Raw genomic sequence first — 13,193 nt, 5'->3', positions numbered from 1 at the left:
TGTGTTAGCATTCTGTAATGCTGTAGATAAGCCCCCGATGTAACCTGAAAGATGAGAAAAACAATTTATATTATACTCACCCGGGAAGGGGGCGGTCCGGTCCGATGGGCGTCACGGGTCCGGCACCTCCCATCTTCATACGTCACATCTTCTTCCTTGCTACTGTCGCGGCTCCTGCGCAGGCGTACTTATATGCCCTGTTGAGGGCAGAGCAAAGTACTGCAGTGTGCAGGCGCTGGGCCTCTCTGATCTTTCCCGATGCCTGCGCACTGCAGTACTTTGCCCTGCCCTCAACAGTAGCAAGGAAGAAGACGTCATCGTATGAAGATGGGAGGCGTCGCACCCGGACCGTGACGCCCATCGGACCCAGACCGCAGCGGGACCGCCCCTGGGTGAGTATAATCTAACTTGTTTTTCTTACCTTTCAGGGTACATCGGGGGCTTATCTACAGCATTACAGAATGCTGTAGATAAGCCCCTAATGGCGGTGGCCGCAGCTTATATGCGAAAAATGAGGTGACAGATTCACTTTAAGGACAATGCTCTGAAACGCGCCACTGCTCCTTTTATTCTCTATGGGACTGTCAGAGACAGCAGACCATTGTACTGGACTATCTCCGACAATCCCATAGAGAATGAATGGACCGATGGTGTGCATGTGTAGCCCCCAATTCATTCCAGTGGGGCATTTAAGAGTCTAGTTCTAGGGATCATGGAGGGGAGGCCGAATAGTTGGACCTCCACCGATTAGCAAGTTATCGACTATTCTTTGGATATGCTGGGAATAACCCTTTAAATGCCAGAGATATGTAAGTTTTTACTGGACTGTGACATGAGATGTTATCCTGGATCCACACGCAACCTGGGAAACTCTGGATCATTATACCGGGTGATTTCAACTTTTCAACTTTAAAAGTGTACTCGGCGATACTTTTTTTTATTTTTAATACAAAAAAGGGATATGAAGAGAAGCGTCGGGGTGCGGGCATCCCTGTGCAACCGCTGCTCTTTAATGTATTGTCATCGCAGAGGGCTCCACGTTTCAGCCGTCAGTATAATCAAAGGCGGGTTAGACGTAGACGCGGTGCGTCTCTTAAAGAATCTCCTTCTTCATGTCCTCTAATATCACCAGCATATTCTGTCAGGAAGATGAAAGGACGGGAGGGGGGTGAAGAAATCGTCTGTTCTACATTTGATGCATTCTACAGCACAAACCATCATCTCCTTACCTGTCTGTTGAAAGCTTTAGCCATTTCTGAGATGCCTATTCCGTACTGCGGGAAGAGAGAGAGAGAACCTTATCTTAACCTTTCAGTCCGATAGCTGCCGCCGTGCAGAATGCAATTTCTCCCAGCGCTTTTTAATACCTCATTTGTGATGCTGCAGTCTGCGCCTTTTTCTATTAGTAAACGGACCAAGCGTTCATGGTTATTTAATGTTGCAACCTAAAGAAAATTGCACAATGTGGAAAAAAAAGGAATTCTGGAGAGACCCTTGTGTGCGACGCAAACATCTGTACAACGGTACATGTCCCGCAGTGACGGGCAAAACGCCGACAACAAACCTCGAGAGCTCACAGTCCCTGAGTGTAACACAAAATACTGATGAAAATAATAATGGCAAGTCATTTAATGGTGCCCAAATGATACTATACTACAAGGTAGAGGGAGAGAAAGAAAAAAACTGTAAGGGTATGTTTCCACGTTCAGTTTTGCTTCAGGCTTTGGTCAGGATTTTATGCAGGTAAAATCCTGACCAAAACTGCACCTGAGGTCACCTGCGGTGTACCTGCGTGTTTTGCTCATAGTAGCAACATGCTGCGTTTCGAAAAAACGCACCACGCATGCGTTTTCGCGGCAAAAACGCATGCGTTTTTTAACGCATAGTGGAGTCTGGATTTCATGAAATCCCATCCACTATGCTGTAACATCTGGACGCTGCGTTTTTGACGCTGCGGAAAAACGCAGCGTCAAAAACGCAGCGTTTCCTGAACGTGGAAACATACCCTAAGAGGTAAAGGGAGAGAAAGGGAGAAAAAAAGGAAGATGGAGTGCGAGGGAAGGGTTGAAAAAGAAATAAAGGTGAATAAGAGAAAGAAAAGGGAGAGGAAAAGAGAAATAAGAACGGAAAAGAAAAGGACTGGAGTGATTGAATAAAGAGATGATAAAACTGAAGAGAACGAGAGAAGAAAGACAGGTTGAGAAAAAGAGAAAACAGGTAAAAAAAAGAGAATACACTGAGAAAAGGAGAGGAAGAGAGGGAAAATAAACAATAAGATGTGGAAAAAGTAAAAGTAAAAAAATAAGAGTGGGGTGAGATTGTGCGAGAGAAAAATATAAAAAAGAGGGAAAAAAGAGAAAGAAAATGAGGAAGTGAGAGCGATGTTAGAAAACGAGAAAGCAAAAGTGATGGAGAGGGAAAAAAGAAAAAAGAGGAAAGGAGAAAGAGAAAAAAGAGCGAAGGAAAACAGGAAAGGACAGGACAGAGATAATATGCAAGATCTTTAATCTGACAGCAATGAACCTGTAAGTATATACAGATACAAAAATAGATATCAGACAGACAAGAAAGTGGGAAAAAAAATCTAGAGATGAAGATGAGAAAAAAAGAAGAAAAAAGAAACAAGAAACAGACAAAAGAAGTAAGAAAAATAAATGTATTTAATCTGGGAGCGTGTATGTATATATATATATATATATCCCTGATTAAAATCTTCCAAAGTTGGTGCACTCATGATATATATATAATTACACTAGATATACACACACGTCCCCCTCTCTGCCTTCCTTGACCCTCGTCTATCATCCCCGGCTGCACAGATTGCCAGGAAGATGTCAGCGCCATTTACGTTCTGGGTTCTGCAGATAACACTGACGTCAGACATGTATATAATGTAATGATAATAACATAATTAAATGTCACCGTCTGTTACATTCCTGGACCTTCCGCTGCCTTTATCGCCATCCGTGCCGGGCAGTCTACTATTACTGCATATACCATTCTGTGTGTTTTCCCCTTAATTGACTTTCTTCGATCAGAACTAGACATCTGGTAGAAGAGGTGAAATAATGTGCGCCTGTCTTTTCTTTACCGTCTCCTAACCATCCCACATTGTGACAGCTCAGTCCGTACCATCAGGGGGGTCTTCCCATCCTTGTCCTTTACATTGATATTTGCACCGGCGCCAATTAATAGACGAGCGACATCGGCGCTTCCGGTTACCGCTGAGACTCGCATCAGTGGAGTCCAATGTGAACAGGAATCCTTCACATCAACCTAAAGGAAATCAATCAAGTGATTCATGATTCAGAGAGATCTACACATGGCAGAATGTCACAGAATGCAGACAGGGTCTTATGTAATATATGTGCCATAATATGACACCTGCAGGGGTGCCCCGAATGCCACTGGATTTATAAGGAGGCATGCAACGGTTCTTGTCTGATTCCTTATGGCAGACTCCTTTGGATGCTGTGTAGTGGAGAAATTCCCACCACCATCAAATGTGTTGATGTCTGTGCATGAGGCCCTACTGTTACCTGGGAATAAATACATATACCTGGATACATTTTAGTATTCAGGGACCAATCAAACTCCAAATTCAGACACAGCAGTATCTACGACCACCACTTAGCAGCTCCTGAGTCGCTCCTCTTACCACCTTCAAATTAACTCTTTTCTAATAATAAATAAACCTACCACCTTATAACAGATAACCACCCTGTAAGTCAACGTCTGACCTTTTAATGAGCCTTCCAATATGACTAAAGACTGTAGCTAAAACCTCCAAAAAAGAACACACATATCTGTAGACAGCTGTTTCTGGGTTTTCGCCCCTCATCAGTACAGAGCAAAAACAAAACTACCACCATGTGGAGGTGGCTATCCTATAAATAAATGCCTGACCTTGTAATGAGCATTCCAACATGACTAAGGATATTAGTCAAACCAGTATCCACTAAAAGGAAGGGACGCTCACCTGTAGACAGCTGTTCCTGGGTTCTAACCTCTCATCAGGACAAAGCAAACACAAAGCTGCCACCAAGTGGTGGTATCTACCGTATAAGTAAATGCCTGACCTTTTAATAAGCCTTCCAACATGACTAAGGATATTAGGCAAACCAGTCTCCTCCAAAAAAGAAGGCATACTCATCCATGGACAGCTGTTTCTGTGTTCTCACCTCTCATCAGTACAAAGCAAAAACAAAGCTGCCCCTAACTGGAGGTGGCAAACGTGTAAGTACATTTCTGACCTTTCTAATGACCCTTCCAACATGACTAAGGATATTAGCCAAACCAGTCTCCTCTAAAAAGAAGGTATGCTCATTTGTTGACCGCTGTTTCCGAATTCTCACCTCTTATCAGTACAGAGCAAAAACAAAGTTGCCCCCAAGTGGAATTGGATACCCTATAAGTAAATACCTGACCTTGTAATGAGCTTTCCAACATGACTAAGGATTAGTGATGAGCGAGAATACTCGTTGCTCGGGTTTTCCCGAGCATGCTCAGGTGGTCTCTGAGTATTTGTGACTGCTGGGAGATTTAGTTTTTGTTGACACAGCTGCATGATTTACAGCTGCTAGCCAGCCTGAGTACATGTGGGGGCTGCCTGGTTGCTAGGGAATCCCCACATGTAATCAAGCTGTCTAGTAGCTGCAAATCATGCAGCTACTGCAAGGAAAACTAAATCTCCGAGCAGTCACAAATACTCGGACACCACCCGAGCAACGAGTACACTCGCTCCTCACTACTAAGGATATCAGCCAAATCACCACTACTTCAAAAATTCATTTCTATGGGAATTCCACTTTGTGCTGTTCATATGTGAAGTTTTTGGAGATTTCTTTTTTTCCCTGAAGAGGTTTTAAAAAAGAAAGGTCATGCCATTTTTTTCAAGATGATCCTAAAGAAAACCTCTCCAAACTAGGCACTGCCCAGTCGAAAAACTGCAAAAAAAATATTCTGAGGAAAATAAAATAAAATAAAAAACTCTGCCAAAACGCCTCCAAAAAGGAGAGTTTCCTGAAGTGGTTTCGCCTAGAAAACGTGTGTTTTGTTTGTTTGTTTTTTTAAACAAAACTCAATGTGAACATAGCCAAGGACACATTATAAAACTTTTCCCTGCTAAGTATATAATATAGGAAGATAACTGTACTGGTCGAGGAGATTTTTAGGAGGTCTCCACCTTTTTAAGGGAATCTCCATGACATTTCAGAGGAAAGGGCAATACAAACAAACTACTAAAGGATAGGTTCTTACTGAAATAGTAAATAATAATAATACAAGAATCAAACAAGAAGGTAAAAAGTTTGCTCCGTACCTCGCAGCCATCCCCAATCATCCATTCGATGAGTTTCAGACTGCCTCCGTCTACTGCCCAGTGCATGGCGGTACATCCACCCTTATCCCGGCTCTCCCAAGATGCTCCTTGTGCTCTTAAATACTCTACAACATCCAGGTGTCCAGCAAAACAAGCCAGCATTACACTGCAAAACAGAGCAGAAGTGCAGGGATTTGACAGACGACAGGTCCCTGCACAAAGGCAATGGAGGCATTTCATGTAGACAAGGGTGAAGACGAGCACTAAATAATTCCAGCTTCTAAAAGGTTTATGTAACCAAAGAGGACATTGCAGACACGTAAAGTGAATGTCGACACACGAGCACCATTTTCTTTAAATAGGACCAAAATGCTGTGCTTATACTGTAAATGTCTTCATATCTTTTATAGTGATTACACCTTTAAATCCCCTGTATAGCTCTAGTTACTGTAAAAATAGAGTAGACATGTCCGATTTTGTTCAAAATCGACAATGCAAGTCTATGGATGAGTGAAAAAAAATCAAGATAGAACTTTGATGACATCCGAATTCTGCACCATTTTTATGGACTATTAAAAAGGGAGGGGGTGGACAAACTTACTTTTTTATTGTGTATGAAAAAAACTGAACATTATATGACTTGTGTCCTGCATTGCTCACCAGTTTTCCCCACTTCATTCTCTAGCTGAACTTTATAATTGTCTCTGAGCTGGTGGTAGGAGACTAGCTGCTATGGTGTCTCCCTTAGACTACTCTCCTGTCCCTATGTAGCACATGTTCATAAGTAACATGAAAGACATCATACAGCAATACTGAGCAGTGTAGCTGTGAATCAAGCTGTGGGGTATGCTAAACTCTTACAAAAAGCAGCAGCACAGCCTGTGCCTCTCTCTCTCACTCTTCTACCTCCCTACTCTCCACAGACATCAAGAAGTGGATGTCTTGTTTTGACCAAAATGTTTTTTAGCAATTTTTCTGACTGAATGATGAGTTTAGGGGGGCGAGGTTGGGGGACGAAGGAAGATGGGGAAAGAAGTGGTTCATAAGTGGAGAGAGAATTTGATTGTACTATCGATTTATGCAACATCTGCTGAAACGTGTCAAGACTCTGTTGTTGGGTATTCCAGAACAAGGGGCTCCTTTCCTGTTCTCAACGTTAGGAGCACCCTAGCTCGCCCTGTTTCTCGGATAACTTCTGATAGTGAAACCGCCAGGGCCATGTACCTCGCCTTAGCTCCTGAATCTGTCCTCAGTCTGTACCCTATCAGTTGAGAGCTCCTGGAAGCTTTCCTGTATTAAGGCTCTCAACTGTTCAATGTTAGCTACTCCCATCCCCTATATTATCTGGGTCCTGGCTAGCACTCATTGTCAGAGTAACTTTGGCTGTATGGCTGGAGGTTGTTGGCGGTTGTTATTGGAGGTGTTTGGTGGATTTATCTGTGACTGTTGCTAGGTTTTGAGTGTGATAATTCCCTTGTCCTATTGCCTGCATAATCTGCACTTGTTTTACCCGCAATACCTTGTCCATGATCTTTATTATGCAATAAAGGACTAAGGTTGTTTTTTTCACCAACAATTGGAGTGCTGCTGCTTTTTTTCTTGTTTTATATGTGTGAGTATATTTGAACGATTGGTATTTTCCTTTATCCCCGTTCGTATTACCTGGTTAGTCTGGTTGGTGTACACTACTACTCTCTTCCCTGGGTGGGGGAAGGGTACAGACTAAGGCTGCCGTCACACTAGCAGTATTTGGTCAGTATTTTACATCCGTATTTGTAAGCCAAAACCAGGAGTGGAACAAATAGAGGAAAAGTATAATAGAAACATATGCACCACTTCTGCATTTATCACCCACTCCTGGTTTTTGCTTGCAAATACTGATGTAAAATACTGACCAAATACTGCTCGTGTGACGGCAGCCTAAGGGAAGATTCAGGAGCTAAGGCCAGGTATGTGGCCCCAGCATCATCACCATCAGAAGTAATCCAGGGAACAGGGTGAGATAGGGCTCCAGAGTTGTGACAGTAAGCTTTACTAAAATATATTTTCATATCAATGAAACAGATTTTTATGTTCGTGGACAACCCCTTTATTTAAAAAGCTTGCAGTAATATGGTAAGTCGTAGGCCTTCATCCTTTCATTGATCCAAATTTAAAGGACTTTAGTTTTCAGAAAACTGCTTTCTCCTGGCAGCAGTTTGCTTTAAGAAAAAAACAAAAAAAACTGTGACTTTACTCGCCCTCCCTGAGTTCAGCGCTGAGTCTCTGCTGCTTTCAATGTATGTGACATTCTATAAGTAATTTCAACGCCTGTGCCCAAGTAGCTGTCATGAGCCGCTAAGCTCACTGATTGGCTGAAGCATTGTTGAGGGGACATCAGCGCTGCAGACAATAACAGACAGCCGCAGAAGCGGAGACTCAGCACTGAACCTGGAGGAGGGCGAGTAAAGCAGTTTTGTTTGTTCTGCGCTAAAGAGAGAGATTTTCCAAAACAAAAAAACTTGATTAACGGTAGCCATGGAAGCTCTTGGTGTCAGATTCTTTTACTTTTTGCCTTTTTTTTTATTTTGGTGCCTTTTTGCGGTGTTCTTTTTTTGTTTCACATTAATGTAGTGGTCACGGAGCTGAAAAAAGGCAAAAAAAAAGATTCTTCTTCCAGAACGATGAAGGATTTTAATAAGGCAAAAACACAAACATGAACATTAGTTTCCTGGTGACTGGTGAATAAAATAACAGGTTTGCATTGACTTTGACAGAGCATGAAGAGGAGAGAGAGCCGAGCGTTGTTCCTTTTTTTGGCCACCTTCTCTGTCACTTGTTTATAAAACACCTGATGGGGAATAATCAGTGAAGACAGAGCGGCCATTAATGGGAGCTAAACACACATTGCTGGCGGGTCTCTTGTGCGCTCGGCTTGGTTCACGGTGTTCTGGACCAGCGCTCCCTCTGCAGATTTATTCAGACAGGTGAACCGCATGGACATTACATAACAGGCTCTGGATTTGGCATTAATGTGCATGTTCCAATAGGTGCAAAAAAAATACACTGCAACAGCAGATGTGTATTAGATAAAGAGCGGCCAGGTATTTTGCAGGAAAACTGCAGATGTTTGGTTCCTTTTATACATATACTCTCTCCATGTGTATTGTATGATCTTCCATGGCAGATATCCCCCACCTCTCCGGACCCCCACTGCCACTTCATATTGTTTTCTGAAAGCAATAAGTGCGAACCTGCAGCTGCATCCCCCTCCTTCGCCACAAAGGGGTACTTTCGGGTGACTTAGGCACTTCTTAAATATTTACTGATGGGGAAAGTGAAGATACAGGTAAGGAAGTTTATATACAGTATTACAAAGCATCATGTAGTCACATTTATTGAAGGAGTTTGGCGTGCCAGCACCTTGAGACTAGAGTCTCAAGACGCTGCTAGTAAGGGGTAGTGGGTGGGATCACATCAGCCACTAGAGGATTAAACATTTTTTTTAGGTCTATGTGATGAATACACTACAAAAGTGCCACCTCTAGAGCATAGTGAGTTATAGGAAAAAAACGCAGAAAAAAAATACTCTTAGCAAAGATATCTCTGCTTTGTTTTGTAGACTTTGGAAAAGAAAAACACAACAAAAAATGCTGATGGAAACAAGGCAATTTGGTGCCCGATCGTTGGCCACATCCACCCGTGTCGGTATTCTGCATCAGTGTGTGGAAAATAACCCGCATGGGCCCAAACCAAAGGCACCAACATTCCAGTTATACTTTCTCTCTGTTACACCAGATTGAAATATCCAGATGGATCGCAAGATTTCCTACTTACCGCCTTCAAGATATCTGCAAGGCTGTAAATTTGGGTCAAGAGTCCTGCGGTCAGGCATTGGATACTGACCGTGAAATACTCCGTGTGAACTCGGCCTTAAAGTTTATTACCAAATATTAGAAACGGTAACCATGACATGTCCATGGGAACGTATCTGCCAAAACACGTCCTGGTGCCATCTCTCCAGAGGTAAGTGGCGCACGCGACTGTTCACATGATGTAAAAGACAGCATTGCTCATTAGCCCAGGCCACCCTTCTTCCATTGCTCCAAGGTCCAGATCTGATGCTCAGGTCTACTGTAGGAGCATTCGGCAGAAGACGGATCAGCAAGGGTAGTCTGACAACTCCGTAGGTACGGTATGTAGGCACCATATGCAGCAGGCCGCCATGATCATTATGTTCGGCCACCTTTCTATCACTACTTTTATCGACAATTTGTCCTACGGAATCTCTTCTATGCGATCAGACCAGACAGGTTAACGTTCACTCCTTGGGCACATCAGTCAGCCTTGAGCACCCATGGACCGGTCACGAGGTCACCGGATGTCTTTCCTTGGACCACTTATTGGTGGGTACTAACCGCTCTCTATACCAGGGACCACCTACAAGATCTGCTGTTCGGAAATGTCCTGACCCCGTCATTTCGACATCACAGTTTGGACCATCGCTGAAAAACATCCGCTTACTCATTTTTCCTGCTTCCAACACATCAACTCCTTTACTTGCTGCCTAATATTTGCCACCCCCGACAGGTGCCATCTTCACAAAATAATGTCAGCCATCAATGGTTGTAATGATCGGTGTACGTTACCAGCTTTTACACTATGTGAGGAAACCTTTATTATTCCGTCTCCTCTACAGAACATGGTCACATTACGGTAAAACTCTCCTGATGGCTCTTCTTTATTTTTTCCATTAAATATAGAATTAGTCTCTCGGTATAATAATAATATTCCACAGCAAACACCATAAGTAATTAAATCTGCTGTTTACTGTAAGATTGTGTGTAATGATCTATTTAGGGAAATGTGCTGAATTATTGTACGATACATAGGTTATTTAAAGAAGACAGATTCTGCTTCCTGCAAGCAAATTACGCTGATTGTTACGACTCTCACATTCCATCTGCTGCAAAAATCTACAATTACATTGCTGTATAATTATTTTCTCAGAAGAGTCTGGAGCTTCAGTAGCAGAATACTCCGTGTTTTATCTTTTCTTTTCATTTACCTTTATTGTAGTTTTTTTTTTTTACTATTTTGCTTCAATAAAAACCATTAGTTCAATTTTACAGTGTTTGGGAGAAACAATTGTATCGCTGACTATAAACCAGAAGAGGACCTGTCACTTAATATAAATATGTCATTTTGTGAATGTACATGTGCAAATACTACTGTTCTCCTATAATTTGGCATTCTTTTGTTTTGTTTTTTTGTGCCTGGGGTTCTCACCATGTTAATATGGCCACTAAGCAGTGTATGAGGCTTGCTATGTACCCATAACACCTGGGTATACAAAATAGATGACTGTCGTCTGAAAGATCGTTGGAGTGATGTTGATCACGCATGTCCAAAAATCAGACATGCCTGATCAACATCACTACTGACTAACACTTGTCCAGCGACCAAAACTGTCGATATCAGCGGGTTCGGCTGACATAAGTCTAATATGGCCAGCTTTAATGAGCAGATTTCATCTGATGAGTGTTGCTCCTCTCTGAACTCATGTTGATGACCTATCCTATGAATAGGTCTCAATTATTTATTCCTGGACAATCCCTTTAATATTAATATAGTGCTCCTTAACATATCACTTCTAACGTTAAGTCTATGCAGGCGGGTTAGATCTAAAAAGAAATCACATTAGTATAAAGTATTGGACCTCTTTGCAAAAAAATTATGTTGAAAGCTGGACCTTTACTTTAAATCGATGCACCCTCCAACATAACAACCCGGGTAAGATTGCGGAGAAGGTTAAGTCATAGTTTAATCGTCTTTCCGCAGTTCCATGACTTGGTGGGGGGGGGGGGGGATCTCCGCTACCAGGACTTGCTTCTGGACCAGTGTTGATAGGTTTGCACCACTGTACGACTTTTTCCGCTTTCGGTCAATACTGGTAATGCTTTTGGACATACCTGTTCTTTCCACTCCCGTTTTCCTGGTTGATGTCAGCGCCGTGGTCGATGAGTGACCGCACAATCCTAGATAAAGGCGCAGAACAAAGCACAGCTTATAAGAGCTATAACAGGACGGGTGTCGTACAGGTATTCTATGTATTCTGCCTCATCAATAATGCCAAGGGAGTAAGTCATGCAAAGGTGTCCCATGCCGGGTAGTCCTGGGACTCGGCTCTCTAATTACAGCTCCTGCTCCAATATCCAGGATCCGACCCTGTCCATTTAACCCATTATATCCCATAATTAATAGCAAATGCAGCAACTGAATGGAGGTGATGTGAGGATGCAGTTGTCAATGGATTGTCAATGCGAGGATGCAGATGGGTTGTCAGTGCAAAGATGCAGGTGGGATGTCAGTGCAAAGATGCAGGTGGGTTGTCAGTGTGAGGATGCAGATGGGTTGTCAGTGTGAGGATACTGATGGGTTGTCAATGTGAGGATGCAGATTAGTTGTCAGTGCAAGGCTGCAGATGGGTTGTCAGTGTGAGGATGCAGATTGGTTATCAGTATGAGGATACAGATGGGTTATCAGTGTGAGGATGCAGATGGTTGTCAGTGATAGGATGCAGATGGCTGTCAATGTGAGGATGCAGATGGCTGTCAATGTGAAGATACAGATGGGTTGTCAATGCGAAAATGCAGATGGGTTATCAGTGTGAGGATGCAGATGGTTGTCAGTGTGAGGATGCAGATGGGTTGTCAGTGCGAGGATGCAGATGGTTGTCAGTGCGAGGATGCAGATGGTTGTCAGTGTGAGGATGCAGATGGGTTGTCAGTGCGAGGATGCAGATGGTTGTCAGTGCGAGGATGCAGATGGTTGTCAGTGCGAGGATGCAGATGGTTGTCAGTGTTAGGATGCAGATGGCTGTGAATGTGAGGATGCAGATGGCTGTCAATGCGAAGATACAGATGGGTTGTCAATGCGAAAATGCAGATGGGTTATCAGTGTGAGGATGCAGATTGGTTATCAGTGTGAGGATGCAGATGGGTTGATAGTGTGAGGATGCAGATGGGTTATCAGTGTGAGGATGCAGATGGGTTATCAGTGTGAGGATGCAGATGGGTTGATAGTGTGAGGATGCAGATGGGTTATCAGTGTGAGGATGCAGATGGGTTATCAGTGTGAGGATGCAGATGGGTTATCAGTATGAGGATACAGATGGGTTGTCAGTGTGAGGATGCAGATGGGCTGCCAGTGTGAGGATGCAGATGGGCTGTCAGTGTGAGGATGCAGATGGGTTATCAGTATGAGGATACAGATGGGTTGTCAGTGTGAGGATGCAGATGGGCTGTCAGTGTGAGGATGCAGATGGGTTATCAGTATGAGGATACCGATGGGTTGTCAGTGTGAGGATACAGATGGGCTGTCAGTGTGAGGATGCAGATGGGTTATCAGTGTGAGGATGCAGATGGGTTATCAGTATGAGGATACAGATGGGTTGTCAGTGTGAGGATACAGATAGGCTGTCAGTGTGAGGATGCAGATGGCTCACTGCACACTCCGTAATTCATGTAAACGTATCTTAATAGAGCAGATATATCTTTGAATTGATATATTCCCGTTTCAAGTGACAAATATTAAATCTTGACACTTATATATAAGAGGATAAGCGTGGCATGTACGGATCCACCTCGGCTCTGTAAGCGCCCATACATGCCGCTCTCATCCATACTGCAGGTCGTCTTCTCTCTTCTATGCTGCCACACTGTGATAAAGACTCAGGAGAGTCGAAACCTCAACATTTAATATTTGTCACTGGAGACACCAATATGTCAATGCAAAGATATTAAAGTGGATCAACTGCTCCATCAATAACCTCTTCACGTTGGCAGGAAGGACGGAGTGTGCAATGAACGGTATTATACTGAATATGGGGATC

General features: G+C 43.2%; 1 protein-coding gene across 2 annotated transcripts in view; it reads right to left on the bottom strand.

The window, feature by feature from the left end:
* Positions 1 to 434: 434 nt before the first annotated feature.
* FANK1 (fibronectin type III and ankyrin repeat domains 1) overlaps positions 435 to 13,193 on the bottom strand; it is a 104,840-nt gene continuing 92,081 nt past the window's right edge. Inside the window, exons 6-11 of one of the 2 annotated variants that reach the window (XM_077258373.1) lie at positions 11,272 to 11,337; positions 5,321 to 5,486; positions 3,133 to 3,276; positions 1,368 to 1,445; positions 1,230 to 1,274; positions 435 to 1,138 (exon numbers count right to left, since the gene is read on the bottom strand). In XM_077258373.1, the coding sequence (XP_077114488.1) occupies positions 1,094 to 1,138; positions 1,230 to 1,274; positions 1,368 to 1,445; positions 3,133 to 3,276; positions 5,321 to 5,486; positions 11,272 to 11,337 (544 nt within the window). In that variant the 3' untranslated portion in view covers positions 435 to 1,093. The remainder of the gene's footprint in view (positions 1,139 to 1,229; positions 1,275 to 1,367; positions 1,446 to 3,132; positions 3,277 to 5,320; positions 5,487 to 11,271; positions 11,338 to 13,193) is intronic. The other variant, XM_077258372.1, reaches the window with a different exon arrangement.

Source organism: Ranitomeya variabilis, chromosome 4 (genome assembly GCF_051348905.1).
Source record: "Ranitomeya variabilis isolate aRanVar5 chromosome 4, aRanVar5.hap1, whole genome shotgun sequence".
In the NCBI taxonomy this organism is placed as follows: Eukaryota; Metazoa; Chordata; class Amphibia; order Anura; family Dendrobatidae; genus Ranitomeya; species Ranitomeya variabilis.
Note: the sequence above shows the minus strand (reverse complement) of the source record. Positions and strands in the feature narration are given on the sequence as shown.